This window comes from Carlito syrichta, unplaced genomic scaffold (assembly GCF_000164805.1).
Source record: "Carlito syrichta isolate Samal-C Ts95f unplaced genomic scaffold, Tarsius_syrichta-2.0.1 Scaffold312912, whole genome shotgun sequence".
NCBI lineage: Eukaryota > Metazoa > Chordata > Mammalia > Primates > Tarsiidae > Carlito > Carlito syrichta.
The window spans coordinates 113,859-139,357 of NW_007257008.1; the positions used below are offsets into that span (position 1 = coordinate 113,859).

Here is a 25,499-nt window from a genome sequence, read left to right on the forward strand (position 1 = left end):
GACTGGGGTTAGGTGGTATCTCAGTGTGGTTTTGATTTGCATCTCCCTGATGATTAGTGAGGTTGAACATTTCTTCATGCGTTTGTTGGCTGCTCGGACTAAATTTTTTTTAATGTCCAAAATGTTATATAAACATAAGCTAACTTATTTCATAGAAATGAGCCCAAATCAGTTGTGTCAAGAAAAGGATGGACAGAGATGAGGTGTGGGCAGATGTGGGGGATGGCCCAGGGCAAGGCGAGGGCACGAGGCTGCCAGAGGGCGTCAGGAACCAGGGGGAGTCCAGAAGGGAGGTGGGAGTGTTTGTGAGAGAAAACCGCAGTAAAAGCCAGCACGTACGAGTACTGATTCATCCAGAACATGGATGGATCTCAAAAACACTGTTTGGTGAAGACAGGCACAAGAGGTCATATATGGTATGCGTCTGTTTATATGAAATGTCCGGAGTTGGTAAATCCACAGAGGCAGAGAGTAGATTAATAATCGCCAGCGCTGGGGAGAGGGAAGCATGAGGAGTGACTTCTTAAGGAGTCCAGGGATTTTATTTCGGGGTGATGGGAATGTTTGGGAACTTGATAGAGCTGGTGGCTGCCCATGGCATGTGAATCTAACACATGCCACTGAACTGTTCGCTTTAAAATGGGCAATTTAATACTAGGTGAATTTCATCTCAATTTTTTTAAAAAAAAGGTACAAAATAAAAAGCCCGTCCCTGCCTGTCTGTGCTCTGGGGAGTGGGCAGCCAGCAGGGCAGAGACAAGAAGGAAAAGCGGACGGCAGGTCCCCGCTGGAAGGCCCAGAGAGGGCCAGTGTCTTGCTCCAGGTCACACAGCACCCACGTGGCAGAGCAAGCCGCAGCCCCAGGTCTGTCTGACTGCTGAGCCCACACCTTTCCTGCTACTACACCGTCCTTCTGGAACATTCTTCCCCCACGGGAGAGCCAGAGCCCTTCCATCAGCCAGCTCTGAGGGGGCACTGGCTTCTAGAAACAAAGTAATAAATAGCCCATGCAGTTATTAGGGTGACCCTGAAACAGTTCCACAAAATGCCAGGAAGACCTTGGCCACCTAACCCGGAATAGCTGAAGAGTTAATTTTTTATCTGTGATAAGTGTGCCAGGCTCAGTGACAGCTCCGTGAGTGGCATTTCCTGTGACTCGTCGGGCGTTCAAACATTAACCTTCACCCCAGGGAAGACCGGGAAGCTTAACCATTAACCCTGGGCCCCCAGCAGAGAGCTGGGCTGGGTCCCCACCAGCCCCTGCCCTCCGCTCAGGCACCCGGGACAGAGCCTTGTGCAGATGGAGGCCCCCTGGGCCCTGCTTCACCCATTGCCATGTTTCCTTTTTTCTCGGGCTTGTAAGGGGTTTCCTCCTCAACCACTACCTCCGTTGCACATTCCCCGATAGATGCCCTGGCCCTGTCTCCTCATCCCCTCAGCAGGGCAGGCCTGAAGACCCTTCCCCCCGGCATCCTCGGAGGCTTTTAAACTATTTTCAAACTCACAGACCCCCTTTCCAAGTGCACGCTGCAAGAGGCCAATGTGCAAAACAGATCCAAGTGGCTGTGACTGTTTGCAGTGGCACGGGGGCTGGCCTGGCCACCCTTTTACCCACCGGCAAGCCGGCCCTCCTCGACTCTGGCGCCAGGGCCTGGCCAAACAGTCTCAGCTGTCGCAAAGCCAGCACAGCCTTTTTCTCATGAGGAGAGTGAAGCAGGCCCTGCCCAGGTCTCCCCAGTGAGTGTGAGGCAGAAGCCAGGCGGGAGTCCCCGGTGAGCTCTCTCAGTCTCGGATGCACCCTTAGGACCTAGGACCACGTGGGAAGCCTTAGGGAAGGTGACCGGTCCTGCTAAGATCAGTCAATCTGGAATCAAGGCATTGGCATGTTTACAGCTTCCCATTGACAGGGTGACTAGGCAAGTGGTTCTTGGAAGAGGCGCTGCCCATGAGCAGGACTGAGAGTGCAGGTGAGCAGAGGGCCTAAGTGGACCCCAGCCATCCATGGCAGAGGCTGGTCCAGCTCCACCAAGGAGCTGGGGCAGAGAGGCCGTGAGAGGAGCTCCCTGCTGTGACAAGACGCCCTGCTTTCTTTAGGTACTAATTCACTTATTCCCCACTACAGCATTGTAAAGTCAATAAGTTCATTATCCTCATTCTCAAACGAGCAAGTAGAGAAGCAAAGGAGAGAGGCCTGTAGCCTGAGATTCCCAGAGAGGAACCAGCCGCACTGAGTCCCCCCAACTCCAAGTGCTCCAGGCCTGGTGCTCAGCCTCTGTGCTCATCTCACCAGATCCAGGCTGTGGGTGGCCTCATGGCAGACCCTCTTCCTGGCACTGTGGAGCCCAGCAGGAATGCCCGGGTGCCCAGAGGTGAACAGGAGGTCCCAGCCGACAGGGTCATCTCAGCAGGGCAGCAGAGCTGGCTCAGTCCTCCTTATGGAAGGGTCGGGAAGGACAAAGATCTTGCCTCTCCACCGCAGGTCAAGCCCTCGCCAGACAGTCGTATGACACAGGCAACCTATTGGCATTCTCCCTCACTAGCAGAGCCTGATTTTGCTCACGGCGGCTACATGTACAGCTAAAAACTCAATCTCCAGCATCCATTGCAGCCAGGGGTGGCCGGGCGGTCCAGTTCTGGCCGATGAAGCAGAAGCAGAAGTCACTGGAAGGTGTTGTTAAAGTTTGGCTTCCCTATATCTCGCCCTTCCTTCTTGTGTCTTTCTTCTTTTTTCTGCCAGAAACACAGGTACTCTCCTCTCCCTGCTGGTGGTGCAGCAGCCATTGTATGACCATGAGGACAGATGCCACACATTCAGCCAAAAGAAAGAGGAATCTGGAATATATGACATTTTGGAACTTCTCACCAGCTCTGAGCTTTTTGTAATAAGCAGCAGACAAATTTCTATTTGGTGAGGTCAGTGCCTCAAGCTCCTGCCACACACTACAAAAGTGATAAAAAGAGTCTATGCCCCTTCTTTCTCACCATTGCATCTTTTGTTCTCATCATCCTCACCCGGTTCCAGTAAGTGCTAAATAAGCATTTTTTTTTTTAATGAATGCTTTTAATTTCACACCAACCCCATAATATAGATGTGGAGACTGAGACCCAGAGACACGAAGTAACTGTGCAAGATTACTCTGTCCAATTTGAAAGCCTGGGTGCTATTCTTTTTTCTTTCTTCCTTTCTTCTTTTTCTTTCCTTCTTTCTTTTTCTCTTTGCTCTCTTTTTTGTTCGAAATTGAAGTAAAATCATATAACATAAAATTAACCAGTTAAAGTGTAATTAAGTGGCATTTAGCACATTCACAATATAATATTGTGAAGCATCATCTCTATTTCTTTTCTTCTTTCTCTTTTTTTTAAATTTTAGATTCAGGGCGTACAAGTGCAAGTGCGTGGACATATCTGTGTAGTGATGGAGGTTGGGTCTCAGGTGGCCCATTCCCCAGCTAGTGAAAATTATGCTCAATAGGTAATTTCTGAATCCTAACCCTGCTCCTTGCCTCCCCACTTATTGGTGTCCCCGGGGTCTATTATTTCCATCTTTGTGCATTTAGCTCCTGCATCTAAGTGAGAACATGCAGTGTTTGGCTTTCTGTTTCTGAGTCAGTTCACTTAGAATGACGATCTCCAGCTATCCATATTGCTGCACAAAAACAAGATTTTGTTCCTTTTATGGCTGCATAGTATTTCATGGTGTAAGTATATCACATTTTCTTTATCCAGTCAACTTGTTGGTGGGCACTTAGGTTGATTCCATGATTTTGCTATTGTGGATAACACTGCAATGAATATATGAGTACAGGTACGTGTGTTATATGGTGATTTCTTTTCTGTTTTTGAATTGGAGTCTCACTCTGTTACCCAGGCTGGAGTGCAGTGGCACACTCATGGCCACCCCAGCGTCAACCTGCTGGGCTCCAGCAATCCTTCTGCCTCAGTCTTCCAAGTAGCTAGAACTACAGGTGTGCCCTACCACGCCCGGCTAATTTTTGTTTATTTATTGTAGAGATGAGGTCTTGCCAAGTTGCCTGGGCTGGTCTTGAACCCACGGACTCAGGTAATCCACTGGTCTCGGCCTCCCAAAGTGCTGGGATTACAGGCTGAGCCACTAAGCCCGGCTGATGATTTCTTTTCCTTTGGGTAGATCCCTAGTAGTGGAATTGCTGGGTCGAATGATAGTTCAATTTTTAGTTCTTTGATAAATCTCCAGACTGTTTTCCATAGAGGTTGAACCAGTTTACAATCCTACCAACAATGTAAAAGTGTTTCCTTTCGTCGGCAACTGTGACAACATCTGTTGTTCTTTGACATTTTAATAATGGCCATTCTGACTAGTGCAAGGTGACATCTTACTGTGGTTTTAACTTGTCTAATGGTTCATGATATTGCACATTTTTCCATGTTTGTAAGCAGCTCATGTGTCTTCTTTTGAGAACTGTATTCATGCCGTTTGCTCATTTTTTATGGTTTTTTTTTTTCATGTTGAGTTGTTTGAGTTCCTTGTAGATTCTGGATATTATCCCTTTGTCTGAGTTGCAATTTGTAAATATTTTCTCCCATTCCGTAGGTTTTCTGTTCACTTTGTTGCAAAAGCATTTTAGTTCATTAACTCCCATTTGCCTATACTTGTTTTTGCTGCAGTTGCTTTTGGGATCTTCATCATAAATTCTTTGCCCAGGTTGATTTCCAGAAGAGTGTTTCCTAGGTTTTCTTTCAGGATTTGTATACATTTAAGTCTTTGATCCATCTTGAGTATATTTTCTTATATGGTGTGAGGTAGGGGTCTAGTTTCATTCTTCTGCACATGGCTAGCCAGTTTTCCCAACACCATTTCTTGAACAGGGTGTTCTTTCCACACTGCTTACTTTTGACACCTTTCTCAGAGATCAGTTGGTTGTAGCTATGTGGGCTTCACTTTGGGGTTCTGTATTCTGTCCCATCGATCTATCTATCTATTCTTTTACTAGTGCCATACTGTTTTAGATACCATAGCCTTGTAGTATAATTTGAAGTCAGGCAGTGTGATGCCTCTGCATTTGTCCTTTTTACTTAGGCTATGCGGGGTCATTTTAAATTCCATATAAATTTTAAGATTGTTTTTTCTAGTTCTATGAGAAATGATGTTGGTATTTTGATAGGGATTGGGCTGAATCTGTAGATTGCTTTGGGCAGTATGCTCATTTTAACAATACTGATTCTTCTGATCCATGAACATGAGATGCTCTTTCATTCATTTGTGCATCTGTGATTTTTTTTCATCAGTGTTTTGTAGTTCTTCTTGTAGAAGTCTTTCACCTCCCTGGTTAGATATATTCCTAGGTATTTTATTTTTTATGTGGCCATGGTAAATGGGATTGAGCTCTTGATTTAGTTCTTGGCTGGAGCATTATTGTGTATTGCAAGGCTACTGACTTGGTATCCTGAGACTTTACTAAAGTCATTCACCATGTCTAGAAGCCTCTTGGAAGGGTCTTTACGGTTTTCTAGGTATCGTGTCATCAACAAACGGGAATAGTTTGACTTCTTCCTTGCCCATTTGAATAACTTTTATTTCTTTCTCTTGCCAGATGGAATAAGAGTGATGAGAGTAGATATCCGTGTCTTATTCCAGTTCTGAGGGGAGATGTATGATGTTGACTGTGGGTTTGTCATATGTAGCTCATTATTTTGAGGCATGTTCCTTTGATATCTAGTTTGTTGGTGGTTTTCATCATGAAGGGACATTGGATTTTATTGAATGCCTTTTCAGTATCTGTTGTGATGATCATAGGGTCTTTGGTTTTGCTTCTTTTTATATGGTGAAGCATGTTTATTGATTTGTGGATATCGAACTATCCTTGTATCCCTGGAATAAAAACCACTTGGTTGTGATGGATTATTTTTTGATATGCTATTTATTCTGTTTGCTACCATTTTGTTACAGATTTTTGCATCTATATTCATCAGGGATATTGGCCCGTAGTTTTCTTTCTTGTTATGTCCTTGCCTGATTTTGGTATCAGTGTGATACTGGTTTCTTAGAATGAGTTGGGGAGAGTCCTCCTCCTCAATTTTTGGGAATAATTTTAGTAAGATTGGTACCAGCTCTTCTTTGTATATCTCATAAAATTTGCTGTGAATCTTTCCGGTCCTGGGCTTTTTTTGTTGTTGTTGGAAGATTTCTTTTTTTTTTTTTCATTATTACTGATTCGATTTCATTGCTCATTACTGGTCTATTCAGGGTATCTATTTCTTCCTGATTCAGTCTTGGGAGTATGTTTCCAGGAATTTATCAGTTTCCTATAGGTTTTCCAATTTGAGGCCGTAGAGGTGTTCATAGTTGTCTCTGATGATCTTTTATATATCTGTATTTCAGATACCATTGTAATGTCAACTCTGTCATTTCTGTTTATATTTATTGAGTCTTCTCTCTTTTTTTATTTAAGGAAATTGAAAAATAGACTCCCATTCTTTTCTGACCTGTAATGTTTTTGCTGAGAAGTGTGTTATTAGTTTAATGTCCTTTCCTTTATAAGTGATTCAACATTTCTCTCTTGCTTCTCTTAGGGTATTTTCTTTCATGTTGACCTTGGAGAATCTCACAGCTGTTCTTCTCGCAATGTATCTTGAAGGAGTTTGAGCTTTGCATCTGGATGTCTAGATCTCTCTCAAGACCAGGGAGGCGTCCTTGAATATTTCCTCAAATATGTTTTCCATACTTTTTACTGTAACTTTTCCCTCTGGGATGCCTATGATTTGTAGGTTGGGTGGCTTCATGTGATCCCATATTTCTCTAAGGCTTTGCTCATTCTTCTTAATTCTTTATGCTTATTTCTATCTGTCTGGATTAATTTGAAGGCTCTGTCTTCCAGCTCTCAGATTCTTTCTTCCACTTGATCTACCCTACTGTTAAAGTTTTAAACTGTGTTTTGGATTTCCGCCAATGAGTTTTTAGTTCCATTTTTTAATGTTGTCAGTCTCTTCTTTCACATCCTGAATTATTGTTCTACTAATTTATTTGTGTTTGTTACCAGCTTCATCTTGGATCTTGTTGAGCTTCTTTATTATCAATATTTTGAATTTGTTGCCTGACACTTCAGGGGTTTCATTTTGGTTGGTGTCCATTGTGGAATAATTAATATGCCCCTCTGAAGGGGTAACACTCTGTTTTTTTCACACCTTGAGTTGTTGTCTGGCTCTTTCTCATCTGAATGAACTATGGGAGCTAGTTTGCATAAGTTCCTTCAATATAGATAGCCTATATATGTTTTCGTAGTTTCCTGAGTGTTAGTTGTAGTAGCAGTGTACTGAGGGTGTGGGCTGGCTCACTGCTTCCTGTGGGGTTGGGGTAGCAGGATCTTGGGAAATTTATCTTGTTCCTTGGTGATGTGTGCCGATGTCAGCGGATAACCTGTTGTGTTGCATAGTTCAACCTCCAGGCCAGCAGGGGCACCCAATGGCTGGCTGTGGCCAATGACCATTCAACTTCCAGGCCAATTATAGACAAGAGGTAGCTACTGCCAACGTGGATGGGTATTTAGTTGATCTTTTTTTTTTTTTTTGAGTTGAAGTCTCATTCTGTCTCCCAGACTGGAGTGCAGTGGCATGCTCCCAGCCACCACAGCCTCGACCTGCCGGCAATCCTTCCACCTCAGCCTTCCAAGTAGCTGGAACTACAGTCACACACTACCACACCCGGCTAATTGTTTTATTTATTGTAGAGATGAGGTCTCACCAAGTTGCCCAGGCGGGTCTCGAACCCACGGGCTCAGGCAATTCATTCACCTCGGCCTCCCAAAGCGTGGGATGACAGATTGAGCCACCAAGCCCGGCTAGTTGATCCTTATTTACTGGGAGAAGCTCTCTGTTGTCTCAGACAGTGAGCTTGTTTTTCTTTGCTGTCCGTCTATATATTTCTAATACATTTTAACCACCACCCCCAGTAGGAAATCCTGTACCCATCAAGCAGTCGCGTGCCATTGTCCCTCTCCTCAGCCTCTGACAACCATGAATGTAATTTGTCTCTATAGATTTGCCTGATCTGGACATTCCATATAAATGGAGTCATACAACATGTGACCTTTTGTATCTGGCTTGCTTCACTTAGCATAATGTTTTCAAGGTTCGTCCATGTTGTAGCATGTATCAGGACTTCAATCCTTTGTAAGGCTGAATGTCTTAGTTCATTTGTGTTTCTATAAAGGAATACCTGAGGCTGGGTAACTAATGAAGAAAAGAGGTTTATTTGTCTACAGTTCTGCAGGTTATGCAAGAAGTATGGTACCAGCCTCTTTAGGTGAGGACCTCAGGTTGCTTCCACTTGTGGCAGAAAGCAAAGGTGTATGCAGAGATCACGTGGTGAGAGAGGAAGCAAGAGTAGGGAGGAGGTGCTGGGCACTTTTTGACAATTAGCTCTCAGGGGAAATAAGAGTGAGAAGTGGCCAGGTGTGGTGGCTCACTCCTATCATCCCAGTACTTTGGGAGGCAGAGGCAAGAGGATTGCCTGAGCCTGGGGGCTCAAGATCAACCTGGGCAATGTGGAGCTACCTTGTCTGTACAGGGTATTAGCCAGGCATGGTGGTGCACACCTGTAGTTCCAGCTACTTGGAAGGCTGAGGGGGAAGGATCGCCTGAACTCAGAAGGTCGAGATTGTGGAGGCCATAATCGTGCCACTGAACTCCAGCATGGGTGGCAGGGTGAGACTCCAACTCCTCCCACTCAAAAAAAAAAGATTGAAAAGTAACTCAGTCCTTGAGAATGTCACCAAGCCATTCATAAGGGATCTGCTCATGACCCAAACTCCTCTGCCAAGCTCCACCGCCGAAACTGGGGATCAAATTTAAACATGAGATGTGGGAAGGCCAAACAAGTCATATGCAAACCATAGAACGAATAATCTGGATTGACCACATTTGGTTATTCATTCATCAACTGATGGAGCTTTTAGGCTGTTTCCACTTCTTGGTTATCGTTAACATAGCTATTATGAACATTTACATACAGGTGCTTATTTGAACACCCGCAACGAATTCTTTTCTTAATGCTACACCCCTCCTTATCTTTATTTTTTATTTTTATTTTTTATTTTTTGAGTTAGAGTCTCACTCTGTCACCCAGACTGGAGTGCAGTGGCCACTCCCGGCCACCGCAGCCTCGACCTGCTGGGCTCTGGCGATCCTTCCGCCTCCGCCTTCCAAGTAGCTGGAATGACAGGTGCGCGCTACCACATCCGGCTAATTTTTTGATTTATTGTAGAGATGAGGTCTCGCCAAGTTGCCCAGGCGAGTCTCAAACCCGCGGGCTCAGGCAATCCACTAACCTCAGCCTCCCAACGTGCGGGATTACAGGCTGAGGATAGAAATAAAATGAACTTTTAGGTATGAAATTAGTAATATTTAAATTTTTGATTAATTAATTATAATTAACATTTAATTTAACAATAATTACAAAGCACCTGTATTTAACATGCTTCATCTCATTTATCACCATAATCCTGAAGCAGGCAGTATCACCTCCACTCTATCAATCAGAAAACTGAAGCTCAGAGGGTTAAACAATTTACCTGTGGTCACACAGCCAGCGTGCCAGCCAGCACAAGAACCCAACTTTTTCTGACTCTGAAGTACCTTTCTCTCCTACTTCACTCATGGAGCTGCCAGGGAGGTGAGAGAATGAATGAGAGGGAAACCACTTTGCAAAGTAATTCCCACCAAACGCCTATCTCGACCGAGTCAACATGCAGAAGCTGATGGTAAGAAAACGCTGGCTGTAGCCACATGCCTATAGAAGGGAGGAGTGATCTGGCTTTGGGGCCCATGTAGCCTGCTTTCCAGGCTTACTCCAGATTCCACAGCTGCTTGGCTGAGTAAATAATACTGGACCCATCTTCCACATCCCATCTTGGTCAAGGATAAGCTTCCCCCGCCCAGGGGGACTGGACATGCTGCTCCACACCCTAGAACGGACATGGTGCTGTGGGGGGCCTCGTACCTGCTGCTGGCTGCTCCATGGGCAGGTCTCCGATCTGCTCTCTGGAGAGTTCCGGCAGGCACTGGTCTTGCTCTTCCTGCAGCACTCGAAGCACATCACACAGTGGGGGCGGGGCTCCGACCTACAGGTCCAAAACCCGGAATGCTCATCACTGCCACTTACTCGGTGCTACCTGGGCCTAGCCAGCTCCAGGATCGTGTAATGCTCATTCCTTCCTCACCCCGTTTCCCTTTTATCCCAGACACAATACAGCAAATGATTTAATCACATGGTTTGTCATTTAGTCTCTGGCATGGAAACACTTCGTTTCCCTAAGAATATAGCAATTGTCAGCTGCTGCCACACAAGGACTTTCCACGCAGAAGGCCCTGCCCGCAAGGAGCTTCTCGTCTGCAGAAGAGTTGGAGGCAGCCACCCCTGGGAGGGAATTCAGGATACAGCTGGGACAGCTGCAATGCTCAAATGATCTGTGACTTGTCAGCTGCAAATCTTGGACTTAAATGCATCAAGGCTCCTGAGCCCAACCAACTGTTTGCTTTCTTGGCACCTTACTGTTAGTCTGAGGAATTAGTTTGTTCCACTCCAGCTGTGTGGATATCTCTGGTTTTGAAAGTTTCGTTTTGATTCAGACACTTTATTTTTAGCCTACACTTCAGTATCTCCTGGTCCCACAGAAAAGAGCATAGGTCCAATCTAGAACAGCAACTACAGGGAAGACTAGGACAGGAGGGTGGAGGAGGGACTGGCACACGCTCCTGGTTTCCTAGCTCCTTCCAGAGTAGACTTTACAGCATGGCTTCATTGTTTCATTGGTGCCTGAGACTTGTTAAGTTCAATGAATGAGCAACTGAACAGAGGAATGAATTGCACTCCTACTTTCCTTACAAAATATAGGTAGGATGCTTTTTAATATTGCAGAGCCTTCTGGCATAAATTAACTTAATCAATTACAAGTCAGGTCTTATACCTTCTTATCAACCTTCCACCAATGCTTGGAAGAGGGAAACTCCAACATAATGGAGTCAGGGGAGAAGTCCTTAGGGACAAAGCTACAGTCCAAAAAAGCTCTGGGCCAGGGAAGGACAGCTAAGGTAGCACTATATCCGAATGACTCCAAAGACAAACATAAGTAATCTTTCAATTATCTCCTATTTTGGATCTGCCGCCTCTTACTACCCTTCGTTAGTGCAATCAGAAAGGCTCTACAAGCTGTCAGCAATTTGTTCCTCTCCCTCCACTACCTGATATCTATTGGTCCCCCACAAAACACACATCAGCTCCCCTGGCCCAGAGCCTGTGAACAGCCATAGCAAGCACTTCAGAAACACCTGGGCCCTTCCAGCTCCAGTATCATGTAATACTCATTCCTTCCCCACCCTAAGTTTCCATTTTACTCCAGACATAATACAGCGAATGATTTAATCACATGGTTTGTCATTTAGTCTCTGGTATTGAAGCATGTAGTTTCCCTATGAATGTAGCAATTGTCAAGAGACTTGGCACTGGCACACAGCCCACACACTCATGCCCCTGTCCTCTCCCTTGTGGGGTCCTCACTGAAGCCCACAGTCTCTGATACTCTCTGGCTTTTCAGAGGAGGAAATAGGAGAGCTTGAGAGGAAAAAATCCACCTGCAGGTTGGCAGGCACCGCCTGTTAGTTCACTGGTAGGCAAACATTCCGGTTAGAGCCACTCAGAGACTAACTTTACTCTTCACAGGTAAATAAGTGCTGGAGGTAGTGAGAGCAAGTACACTCTTTCAAGTAATTTAAGAAATCATATATTAAGTGTCACAAAAATGTTCATACCCTTACGCCTCCTAACTACTTATGGGAATCCATCCTTTATGTGGGGAAAACTTTATATAGACTGATTCTGTTGCAGCTTTATATCTGATAGGGGGAAAAAAAGACACACATCTGGATCCAGGAAAATAGGTTAGATGTACTTTTCCCTACTACTTCCACTAAGTAGAAATAAAACTAGAAATGGTACATTTTACACAAGACAAGCATAAGAAGACGCTGAAAGGTGGAAGAAAAATGCAGATGAGCTAGGGTCCTCAGGATCTGAAGCATGACATGGTAATGAGTTCCTCTGCATAATATCACAGTATTGGAGCTGAATAAGTCAGCAGTAGGAAACACCACCAGGTGCAAACAAAAAAGCCTCAATGAGATGAGTGTGGTGGCATGCTCCTACAGTCCCAGCTACTAGAGAGGTTGAGGCAAGAGGATCCCTGAAGCCCAGGAGTTTGAGGCTGCAGTGAGCTGTGATCATGCCACTGCACTCCACTCTGGGCAACAGAGTGAGACCCTGTTATTCATAAATAAATAAAACATCTGCTTTCTAGCCAGGGACCCAGAAAGGGGCACCCAGCAAAGCAGAAAACGTTTAGAAAATAACCTACTCTTACTAAAAACGGCAGGGAAAAATGTAGCCCAATCCACAACTCCTTGAAAAGGCCAAGTGGAGAACTGGGACTACCATTTTGCCAAGCTGTAACACGGTCCTTAATCTTGGTGATGTTGGGAGGTAATGTGTGTGTTTCATGGAGGCAGCAACCTCTGGCCAAGGTGATGTCAGAGAAGTATGGAGCTGAAACCTTCATCCCTGCTTTGTGGTGATGAAGTTCTCCCCAGTCCATGGTATCAGTGAAAATTAGACTTCAACCCTAACTCACAAGTAACAAGATATCCCCCTCCGTCTCCCCACCGGGAGAGTGTCAAAAGAAGTCTGGTAGAGAATCAGGACTTTCACTACTACCTAGTGGTAATGAGGCCATCCCCACTGCAGTCTTAATGGCGATTATGTGGGGAGCTGATACTTCCCTTCACCCCCATCATCAACTCCCTCCTTGTAGGTATCAAATGAGGCCAAGGGGAAAGTTGAACTTCTGCTTCCACCTGGTAGTAAGCAGGCAGCGTTCATTCACCCCCTTCCTCTGTCAGAAAAAGCTAACTGAGAGAGAAGGTTTAAATAAGATCCAGCTAGCTTTCAATCAAAGATCACTCATCAACAGCCAAGAAGATTTCAAACTGAATGAAAAAAGATTTTTTAAACAGTCATCATAAAAATGCTTCAATGAGCAATTATGCTTGAAACAAATGTAGAAATATAAACCTCAGGAGAAAGGAAAGAAAGAAGAGCTCAGCAAAGAAACAGAAGATATAAAGAAGAAGCAAATGAAAATTTTAGAGATAAAAAAACAACAACCAAAATAAAAACGCTCAGTGGTTGGGCTCAACAGCAGAACGGGTGGTGGTAGGGCGGAGAGGATAGAGAAAAGATCAGTGAACTAGAAATTAGAACAATAGATACTATTGTTCTAATACTCAGTCTGAACAATAAAGATAAAATAAACTGAAAATTAAAATGAACAGACCATAGGAATCTGAGGAGGATTATAACAAAACATCTAACACTCACTTTTTAAGAGTTTCAGAAGAAGAGAAAGAGGTTAAGGTTGAAAAAGGACTCCAAGAAATAATGGCCAAAAACGTCTCAAATCTGGTGAGAAACATACACTTATAGATTGAATAAGATGAACCCCAGAAAGGAGAGATCTAAAAAAAAAAAAAAAGGATAGTTGTTGTTTTTTTTTTTTTTTAGAGGATGCATTCACATCAGGCACATCATAATAAAATTTTTAAAACTAAAGACAGAGAAAAAATCTGAAGGCAGACAGAGAAAACCACACCTTACCTATAGGTAGAAAACCGTCAGAATAACAACTGATTTTCCATCAGAAACCATTGAAGCCAGAAGAAGGTGGCACAATATTTTTAAAGTGCTGAAAAACAGAATTATCAGTCATGAATTATATACCCAGTAAAAATCTCCTCCAGGAATGAAGTGGAAATCAAGATAGTCTCAGATAAGGACTAAATGAATTGGTTGCCAGTCAGCCTATCCTAAAAAAAAAAAAAAAAAAAAATTAAAGGTAAAAGAAGAGCACTTGGAGCATGAGGACAAAAGAAAGAAAACAGTAAGCAAAAATGTGGGTAAATGCGATTGGTTTTCTTTCTCTCCGGTTTTCTAAATTATGTTAATGATTTAAGCAAAAATTATAACACTGTCTGATGTGATTCTAAATGTATGTTGAAGAAATGTTTAGACAAGTATGTTACAAATGGAGGATGCTAAAGGGACATGAATAGAGGTAAAATTTTATACTTCACTTGAACTGAGATTATGGTAACACCTCTAAAAGCATAGGCAACCACAGCAAAAATAGACAAATGGGATTACATCAAACTAAAAAGCTTCTACACAGCAAAGGAAGCAATCAACAAAGTGAAGAGACAATCCACAGAATGGGAGAAAATATTTGCAAACTATCCATCTGACAAGGGATTAATAACCACAATAGATAAGGAGCTCAAACAACTTGATAACAACAAAAAAATGTGTTTTAAAAATGGGCAAAAGATATGAATAGACATTTCTCAAAAGAAGGTATACAAATGGCCATCATGTATATGAAAAAATGCTCAACACAACTAATCATCAGGGAAATATAAATTAAAACCACAGTGAGGTATCATCTGAATGGTTATTATGAAAAAAACAAAAAAATAACCAATGCTGGTAAGGAAACAGAGAACAGGGAACTCATACACTGTTGGTGAGACTGAAAACTAGTACAGCCACTCTAAAGAACAGTATGGAAGTTCCTCAGAAAACTACAAATATAGCTACCACGTGATCCAGCAATCCCTCTACTGGGCATTTATCTAAAGAAAAGGAAATTGGTATATCAGAGACACCTGCACTCCCATGTTAATTCAACACTATTCATAATAGCCAAGATATGAATTTAAACTAGGAGTCCAACAGATGAATGCATAAAGAAAATGTAGTATATATAAACAATGAAATACTACTCAACCAGAAAAAAAAAAAAAGAAAGAAGTCCTGTCATTTGCAGCAACCCTAGTTGGAACTGGAGGACATTATGTTAAGTGAAATACGCCAGGAACAGAGAGTTATATGTGTTTTCACGTATATGTGGAAGCTAAAAGGAAGTTGATCTCATAGAAGTAAAAAGTAGAACAGAAGAAACTAGAGTCCAGAAAGGGTAGGGGAAATGGGAGAATAGAGAGAGATTTGTTAAAGGATACAAAATTATAGCTAGTTAGGACGAATAATAGTGTTCTATAGCACTGTACAGTGATTATATTAATAGGTAACAATATGTTATAAAGTTTCAAATACCTGGAAGAAGGCTACTGAATGTTCCCAATACAAAGAAATGATAAATGTTTGAAATGATCAATATGCTAATTATCTTGATCTGATCACTATACATTATATGTATTACAACATCACTATGTACTCATAAATATGTGCAATTATTATGTATCAATTAAATTTTTTTAAAAACCACAATAAGGGTTGGGCGCGGTGGCTCAGCCTGTAATCCCAGCACTTTGGAAGGTCGAGGTGAGAGGATTGCCTGAGCCCGGGGGCTCGAGACCATCCCGGGCAACTTGATGAGACCTTGTCTCTACAATAAACCACAAAAACTAGTCAGGCGTAGTGTCATGCGTCTGTAGTTCCAGCTACTTGGAAGGCTGAGGCAAAAAATCGCTGGAACCCAGCAGGTAGATTCTGGGATGGCCGTGAGTGTGCCACTGCACTCCAGCCTGGGCAACAGAGTGAGACTCCAACTCAAAACAAAACAAAACAACAATACCATGATGTTAAACGAGATATGTAAGACACAAAATTATATGAACAGCATGATTGCAATAATCTTAAAGGTACTAATTTCTTTTAGATAAACATCTGGAAGGAAATACATTAAAGTATTATACAATTCATAATAAACTTTAAAGATAATATGTGAATATTTAGAGGAAGGCAGACACAACCATTGCGTACATTCCCCAGCTATCACTAAGTGAGCATGTCAACAGAGTTGCTGTTTGTTGGGGGGAATAGGAGATTTTTTTTTTTTTAATTTTAATTTTAAAGATGTGGGATACAATTCAGGTTTTAGTGTACAAATGTTCATTATGCAGGTATCCTTTACGAGGGTGCCCTCCTTCCCCAGAGAATCCCACCACTGCCAGGAGATTAAAGAGTCCTGTGGATGTCACTAGTTAAGTGGGCTGGGAGCTCAGAGACAGTTAATTTATTCATTTTTTTAAAAATTTCATCCAATCAGGGTTTGTGACCTGAAAGTCAAACTCGCTATGGGCATAGTAAGTATGTGAAATGCAAGTCCCCATTCGGTCTCCTTGCTCCCATTTCTACCTCCAGTGGCAACCTCTTCTGGCAGAGGCTGATCTTTGTCTCCCCAATAATTCTTCTTCTCTATTGTAATCAGTTTTTTTTTAAGTCGTGGTCTCCCTCTGTCGCCCAGGCCAGAGTGTAATGTCACTGCAACCTCAACTTTCTGGACGCATGCAATTCTTCTACCTCAGCCTCTGGAATAGCTGGACAACAGCCACACGCCGCCACGCCCAGTCAATTTTTTTTTCTTTTGGTAGAGATGAGCTCTCACTATGTTCCCTAGGCTGGTCTCAAATTCCTGGGTTCAAGCAATCCTTTCACCTCAGCCTCCCAAAGTGCTGAACTTACAGGCCTGAGCCACCACACTCTGCCTACAATCAAAATTTAACTGGACAAGTGGTTATCCATCTAGAGACTACAGTTTCTAATTTCCCTGTCACTAAGGTGTGCCCTTGAGACTAGGTTCTTAGCAATAGATTGGAATAAAAAACACATATGCAAATTCTGTCTCATGCCCTTAAAAGGATAGGAACATGCATCCCGCTGCCATGTGTGGATATGGTGGTGAGCCATATTCGACCATGGGGGCAAGAGACCTCTTAGAGTTGACCGTGCTGCTGAATTCAGAGGACAAAGCTCATTCTAGGCTCTGCTTCTGAGCCTCTGCATTCCATCACATTCTCTTACTTATTCATTTATTTGATAACTACAAATTGAAATATATACGTATATACATATATAGTAGAGCATGTTGTTTTGAAATATGTATACATTGTGAAATGACAAGAATGAACTAATTAACATGGGTGTTACCTCACATACTTTTCAATTTCTTGTAGTGATAACACTTAAAACCTCTCTTAGCTAATTTCAAGACTACAACACATTGTTATTAACTTTCTTTCTTTCTTTATTTTTGAGTTGGAGTCTCACTCCGTCGCCCAGGCTGGAGTGCAATGGCACGCTCACGGCCACCCCAGTGTTGACCTGCTGGACTCTGGTGACCCTTCCGCCACAGCCTTCCAAGTAGCCGGAACTACAGGCATGCGCTACCACACCCAGCTATTTTTTAAATTATTGTAGAGATGAGGTCTTGCCAAGTTTCCCGGGCTGATCTGGAACCCCCAGGCTCAGGGAGTCCACTCGCCATGGCCTCCCAAAGCGCTAGGATTACAGGCTGAGCCACCAAGCCCGGCTTCATTGTTATTAACTTTAGTCATCATGTTCTACATTCATTACATCTTCTTGATGTCAGTATAGACAAACTCAGGCTTACTTTGTTATACTGCCAGGTGCAAGGAAAGGATTATACTGTAGTTAGAATTACTGGTCCCAATTCCTTATAGGAGTTTATACATATGACTCCTGTCATTCTGGGCAGGGTACATCTTTGCCAGGGCTTGTCCATTTGACTGTGTCCAATGGGACGTTGGTAGATTTGGTAGATTTGAAGTATGCCTGCATACTTGGACTTGCTCTCTTGTGTTCCTGACATCCGAGGAAGTCTGTTTGTCTTTGAATATTATGTGCAGCAAACCTGAGCTTAACCCAGGGACTGGAGCCAAGCCAGCGGAGCTCAGCTTGGATCAATCACACCTTAGCTCACCTGTGAATGCTGAGAGAAAAATAAACACTTCTTGCTGCATGCTACTGAGATTTGTGCGATTGTTATGCAGCCCAGATGACGGACACAGGGCAGGAAATCGATTCTAGGGCAACATCAGCATGTGTGGATAGGCAATGAGTTTTCCCAAAAGTGGATGGCAATTTGCACTATGAAAGTTTAAAGAGGCTGGGCACGATGGCTCACAGCTGTAATCCTAACACTTTGGGAGGTCCCAGTAAAAAGGGTTGCCTGAGCCCAGGAGTTTGAGAGCAGCCTGGGCAACATAGAGACCGCATCTCTACAAAAACTCTTTTAAAAAATTAACCGGGCATGGTGGCATGCACCTGTAGTTCCAGCTACATAGGGGAACGAAGCAGGAGGATTGCCTGAGCCCAGGAGGTCGAGGCTATGGTAGCCATGATTGTGCCACTGTACTCCAGCTTGTGCAACAGAGTGAGACCTAGACTCAAAAAAAAAAAAAGGTTTAAAGAAAGGGATACTTTGGCAAAAAGGAAACTCTTGAAAGAAATTAAGAAAAGTTAGGAAAACACACATAAGGGGAAGCCCCAGCCCTGAAAAGTTCAACTTTCTCGGCATTTTTCCTCTGGATTATAGAAAAAAATGAGAACCAGAGGGCAGTTTAACTTTTTCTCCTTATCCAACATTTCTTTTTCCTAATTGTAGCACGACATACAAAACATAAAGTTGACCATTTTAACCATTTAATGTGCACAATTCAGTGGTATTAAATATACTCACATGGTTGTACAACCACCACCAGTATCTGTTTCCAGAACATTTTCATCCTCCCAAACAGAAACACTGTACCCATTCCCCAGTCCCTGGCAACCTCTATTCTACTTCCAGTCTCTGAACTTGCCTATTTATGTACCTCATATAAATAGAATCATACAATACTGGCTCTTGGCACCTGGCTACTTCCTCCGTGTGTTTTCAAGGTTCGCCCATGTTGCAGCAGGTCTCAGAATTTCCTTTCTTTTTAACGCTGAGGTCAGTGAATGGATATACCACCTTTTGTTTCTAGTCATCTGTTGCTGGACATCTTGGTTGTTTTTATCTTTTGGCCTCTGTGAATAATGCTGCTATGAACAGGGGTGTGAAAAATATCTGTTTGATCCCTACTTCAATTATTTTGGGTATATGCCCAGAAGTTGAACTGCTGGATCATTTGGTAAAACTATGTTCAATGTTTTATAAACCACCCAACTGTTTTCTATAGTGGCTACACCATTTTGCATTCCCACTAGCCATGCACAGATCTTCCAGCTTCTTCACGTCCTCATCAATACTGGGTATTTGTTGTTGTTGCTGTATAATGACCATCCTCATGGGTGTGAGGTGGACCATTCCACATTTCTTTTGTACTTAACCACTCCGTTAAAATGTAACACACCAAGATAATTTTGTGTGGTGGTGGTGTCCCAACTAAAGAAATGTATGGAGTCCACCGTGTCTGTGTGACAGGAAGAGTATTCTGCTGAAAGGACTGAGTCCGTGGCCTTCAGGTGGTGACCAGTAGAGAAGTGGGGTCCAAAGGGTTGCTGTCAGTGGCAGGAGAGAGCATGTTGCTCATGGAGCAACCCCTTGGATGTTTTTGGAGAATGTGTAGCAAGTCCCTGATTATCTCAATTAACCCAGAGAAGGGAAGGAGAGACCGATATTTAGTAGCTATATGCATGTGTATTTATACACATATTTTTATGTACTTATTCAATTTAAAAGTATTAAATATAATTTTCCTGAAGGTCACAGGAGAGACAAGTGAAGATGAAAGAATTCCCGAACATAAAACATTCCTCAAAACAAATGCTATTCGTCTGAGGGGGTTTTCCTAAGATAAATATTATAGAAGAGTGAGTAAAGAAAAGGGGTACTAAAGATCCCTTTAAACAGTTATATTATTTTTTTAAATTGGTTTTGTGTAAGTACATTTTTTTTCCTTTACGTATACTAGTACCAAAGAGTTTATAATGACAAATAACAGTTCCCTGTCCTAACCTTTACCAGATCTCCACGGCAGCCATTTCCAACTCTTTTTAGTTGTTGATTTTCATTTTTATCTCCATATTTTAAAATTATATTCATAGACTGTTATTTCTTGGTGTATTAATTTGAGATGTCTAAAATTTCCTGTTATGAAATATAAAGATTTAGATGTTTTTAAATCTTCCTCTATATATATTACATATACTTCTCTTCATCTAATTTTTAGTGAGATGGTCTGTATTTATGACTTGGTTTGACTATGAAATATTGTTCTGTGCTGAGTCAAGTCATGTAAAATGATTATGTGTCTCTCCTTGTACATTTTGTTTTTCCTGAAGTCAATAATTACTGGTTTTTTTCATTTGATTAGCTTTCTATGTACATATGGCTAATTTTTCCAAATGCTCCCACAGCTCTGTTATACATCTATCCACAGTTCTATTTGTTTTTTCCCTGGAGACTTCTCTTTCAGAGTCCTCTTTCCCCTCGCTCTACCCTGGGCCTGCTACCTGGCTGTGGTTTGGGGTACCCTCTCCCCACCTCTCATGGTGGGGGTCTCGTTTTCCTAGATGTCATGTCTTTTTTCCTTGGTTTGCTCTCTTGTTTTGCAAAAGCAAAGAATTCTTTAATAATCTAAGAAAACAGGTCGGGTGTGGTAGCTCAAGCCTGTAATCCTAGCACTTTGGGAGGCAGAGGCGAGAGGATTGCCTGAGCTCAGGGACTGGAGACCAGTCCAAGCAACATGGCGAGACCTCATTGCTACAATAAATAAAAAAATTAGCCGGGCATGCTGGCACATGCCTGTGGTTCCAGCTACTTGGAAAGTTGAAGCAGAAGGATCACCTGAGCCCAGTAGGTTGAGACTGCGGTGGCCATGAGTGTGCCACTGCACAACAGCCTGGGTGACAGAGATTTCAACTAAAAATATATATATATATATATATATATATATATGAAAGCATAGATAGGAGGTAAATTTTTAAATCTGCAAAGGTGAAAAGCACTTATTAATTTGATTACTTATCAAACTAATTAATTTGAGTAGAAAATTCTACGTTGAAATAGTTTTTATTTCAAATTTTGAATGCATTTCTTCTTTTTCCTGTGTTGTTAATAAGAAATTCAATGCTGATTCCAAATCTTTTGTATATAACTTTTTGTTTTCTCTCTAGAAATATGTAAGATTTTTCTTTGTTTTTGGTTATTTTATAATTCCTTGAGAAAGTGGTTCTTTTTTAATTCATTGATTGGATACGCAGTGGGTATTTCTTTCTTTCTTTCTGTCTTTCTTTTTTTTTTTTTAAGAGTCGGAATCTCACCCTGTCACCCAGGCTGTAGTGTAGCGATGTACTCACAGCCACCGCAACCTCAACCTACTGGGCTCAGGCAATCCTCCTGCCTCAACCTTCCAAGTAGCTGGAACCACAGCCACACCACCGCATCCAGCTAATTTTTTGATTTATCATAGAGACAAGGTCTTATCAAGTCACCAAGGATGGTCTCGAACTCCTGGACTCCGGCAATCCTCTTGCCTCGGCCTCCCAAAGTGCTGGGATTATAGGCTTGAGCCACCATGCCTGGCCTCAGTGGGTATTTCAGTGTGAAGATTTGCGTTCTTCATCTCTAGGGACTTAAAAAATATTATGTATGTATGTATGTATGTATTTGAGTCAGAGCCTCACTCTGTTGCCCAGGCTAGAGTGCAGTGGCACACTCACGGCCACCGCAGCCTTGACCTGCTGGGCTCTGGTGATCCTTCCGCCTCAGTCTTCCAAGGAGCCGGAACTACAGGCGCGCACTACCGAGCCCAGCTAAGTTTTGATTTATTATAGAGATGAGGTCTTGCCGAGTCGCCTGGGCTGATCTCGAACCTGCAGGCTTAGGCAACCCACTCATCTCAGCCTCCCAAAGTGCTGGGATTGCAGGCTGAGCCACCAAGCCTGGTCTATGTACTTATTATTTTTCTCCCTTCATCTTCTCTATTCTGTCTCCTTGGAATTCTTATTAGTAGTACATTTTGAACTTTTTGTTAAAAACTAAGACATAAGACACATACTAGCCTGGGTTGACACAGTTTCATCCATATCACGGTCTTCCACTTCTGCATCTTGTCCCACTGGAAGGTCTTCAGAGGCAGTAACACATGCGTGGAGCTGTCATCTCCTGTGATAACAATGTCTTCTTCTGGAATACCCCCCAAGGGACCTGCCTGAGGCTGTTTTACAGTTAACTTTTTGTACAAGCCAGAAGGAGTACGTTCCAAAATAACAGTGGCCGGGCTCGGTGGCTCTGCCTGTCATCCCGCGCCTTTGGGAGGCTGAGGTGAGTGGATTGCCTGAGCCCGCGGGTTCGAGACCCGCCTGGGCAACTTGGTGAGACCTCATCTCTACAATAAATAAAAAAAAAAAAAAAAATTAGCTGGGCGTGGTAGCGCGCACCTATAGTTCCAGCTACTTGGAAGGCTGAAACGGAAGGATCGCTGGAGCCCAGCAGGTCAAGGCTGCAGTGGCCGGGAGCGGCCGCTGCACTCCAGTCTGGGTGACAGAGTGAGACTCCAACTCAATTAATTAATTAATTAATTAGTTAATAGAATAAAATAACAGTGAAGGGCCCAGTGCAGTGGCTCATGCCTGTAATTTCCAGCACTTTGGGAGGCCAAGGTGGGAAGATTGTTTGAGCTCAGGAATTCAAGACCAGCCTAGGCAACTTAGTAAGGCCCTGTCTCTAAAAATAATAAATAAATAAATTAAATAACCCTAATAGTATAGTATAGTCAATGTTACATAAATAATACATAAACCAGTAACATAGTTATTTGTTATTAATACCAAGTATTATATATTGTACATAATTGCATGTGTTAGCCAGACTTTTATTAGACTGGCAGCAGTAGGTTTGTTTTTGTCAGTGTCACCACAAACATGTGAGTAATGCATTTCGCTATGTTACAATGGCTACCACATCATTAGACCATAGGAACTTTTCAAGTTCAGTATAATGTTATGGGGCCACTGTCACGTATGCAGTCCATCCTTGGCCAAAATGTCCTTATCTGGTGCCTGACTCTCTCTGTGCATACATATCCTCTTGGTTCTGTCTCTTTGGAGAACCCTGACTCATACAGTCATATCCAGAGCAGCAAATCCAGCAAAATCCCCCAGAGAAGTGGACTCAGATGTGGCACCAAGGAGGCAGATTCTGCAAGAGCAGTCAGCAAGCTGAGGGTAGGGGTGAGGGCGGGGGACAGAGACTCCCACAAGTCTGGTTTAAGCACCTCAAGAGCAGGGAAAACACGACAAAGAGAAGTAGGCTTGGGATCTGGGACAGGATGAGAAAGGCTGGACTGCTGACACAGTATGACCGCTAAGGAAGGTCACTTGCAGAGAGCAAGCTGAGTGAGGAGTGCCAGAAGCCACAGACAGAGCCTGGGGACGTGATCTTCACAGCTGAGGAAATGCAGCACTCAAGCCAGGATGGGAATCCATGAAAAGCAGAAGCCAAAGGAGGAAAGGCGGTGAGGGAGGGAATGCCTGGCACCATGTGCCCCCAAAAGCCCAGGGTCCCATGGTCTGCTTTGCCCAGGATGGTCAGGTGTATGCCTACTCTCTCAATGTAACTATTCATTAATGTCTCTTCTCTCACAAATTATGTGGTAGGACCAGGACTGAAGGTCATCTAGTGCACACAAATGGTCAACAGGTGTCTGAAAAAGGGTCCGACATTGCTAATTATAAGGGAAATGCACAGGATATCACCTCATATCTGTTAGGATGGCTAGTATCAAAAAGAGGAGAGATAACAAGTGCTGGCGAAAATGTGGAAGAAAGGGAATCCTTGCACGCTGTTGGTAGAAATGCAAATTGGCATAGGCATTATGGAAAACAGCATGGAGGTTCCTCAAAAAACTAAAAATATAACTACCATATGATTCCACAATCTTACTTCTGGATGTATTTCCAGAAGAAATGAATCGGCATCTTATAGAGATACCTGCATGCCCATGCTCACTGCAGCTTTGTTCACATTAGCTAGGACATGCAAACAACTTAAGGGTCCGTGGACAGATAAATGGAAAAAGAAAATTTGGTATATATACACAATGGAATACTATTCAGCCATAAAAAGAAATGAAATCGTGTATTGTAGAGACGAAGTCTCACCATGTTGCCGAGGCTGGTCTCAAACCTGCGGGCTCAGGCAATCCTCTTGCCTCGGCCTCCCAATGTGCTGGGATTACAGGCTTGAGCCACTGCTCCCGGCCAGGGCAGTGGTTCTTAAGCAGGGGCAATTTTGCCTTCCCTACCCCCAGAGAACCATCTGGCAATGCCTGGAGACATTTTCTATTGTCACATCTCTCCAAAGTCATGACTCAGTGGGTAGAGGCCAAGGATGGTGCTAGACATCATACATGCACCTGGATAGCCCCCACAATAGAGAACTATCTGGCCCAAAATGTCAATAGCATCAGACTTAAGAAACCCTGCTTGAAGGAAAAACCAGCCCCACACACCCCACCTAACTCACTAAGGTTATCAAGTTGGCAGTTCGCCAGGTGCCGTGGATTAAAAAGCCCTACCTCGAGTGACTATGCTTCCATTGCTTGACAAGTGTATGTGCAGGATAGCAAGCAATGATTCCTTTTAAGATGTGAGTTTTCATTATTTGTTGCTGTATCATCATGTCACTCATTCAACCCACACACACCCATTGAGCTCCCTTTTACACTGTGACAGGCTCTAAGGACAAAGGATGAACAAGAGGAAGTGTCAGTGCTCAAGTGTGCATGTGGGTGTGACAGAAAGACAGAAGTGTTCATAAATAATTACATAGTGTTCTGTTAAAAGTCCTCATGAGATGCATGGGGACGGGAGCAGCAGAGGGAGGTGTGCTCAGGGCTTCTTACTGGAGGTCTCAGAAAACTGCCTGTGATTGGTTTCCACATTCAAGGGACCATTCTGACATCTCCCTGTAAGGAGAGACAGGGCCAGGGGTAGTCATATGTAATTTGGCCTCGAAGCTCCTCCTTCCACTAGGAAAATATCTATGATATCCTTTAAAGGGGAGCCTCAAATGAATAAAAAATTATTTGAATACCCCTAAGTTTCAAAATTAAATGCCTGACCACCCAAAGGACACACAGAAGGAAAGCAGGGTTTCAGAGGCTGGGAAATACTCCAGCCAAAGTAGGTCAAGTCCACTCCTATTTATTAAAGGAACTCTTTGCCAAGAAGTGTGAGACACAACCTCTGGTCTGGATAAGCTCATAAAAGAACCAGAGGACCACGACTTAGACACAGGCACTAACTCGTAATAATACAAGGCAGTGCATGCGTGTAGGACAATGACAAGTTAATACCCAGGGTGTAACGGACAGAGCCCTGGGTGGTTGGAGAAATAAAAAGATCTGGGTGCTAGTCCCAGCTCTACAGCTAACCTGCTGATCTCGGGCAAGTCCCTTCTCTCTGGGGTTCTCAGTTTGCTCATTTGTAAAACGAGGGACTTGGACCACAACACAATGAAGCATTCTTCCAAGGCACACTGAAGACAAACCAAGCAAAGTCTCTCGTTTTCTCCTCTGCTTATTCCTGTGATAAAAATACAGGCTAAGCCGGGCTCGGTGGCTCAGCCTGTAATCCTGCGCCTTTGGGAGGCTGAGGTGAGTGGATTGCCTGA

At 43.2% G+C, this 25,499-nt stretch overlaps 1 protein-coding gene across 1 annotated transcript in view; it reads right to left on the bottom strand.

The window, feature by feature from the left end:
* Positions 1-25,499, bottom strand: part of SCTR (secretin receptor) — an 80,667-nt gene that overhangs the window by 52,686 nt on the left and 2,482 nt on the right. Inside the window, exons 3-4 of the mRNA XM_008070095.1 lie at positions 22,949-23,024; positions 9,974-10,094 (exon numbers count right to left, since the gene is read on the bottom strand). Coding sequence (XP_008068286.1) covers positions 9,974-10,094; positions 22,949-23,024 — 197 coding nt within the window. The remainder of the gene's footprint in view (positions 1-9,973; positions 10,095-22,948; positions 23,025-25,499) is intronic.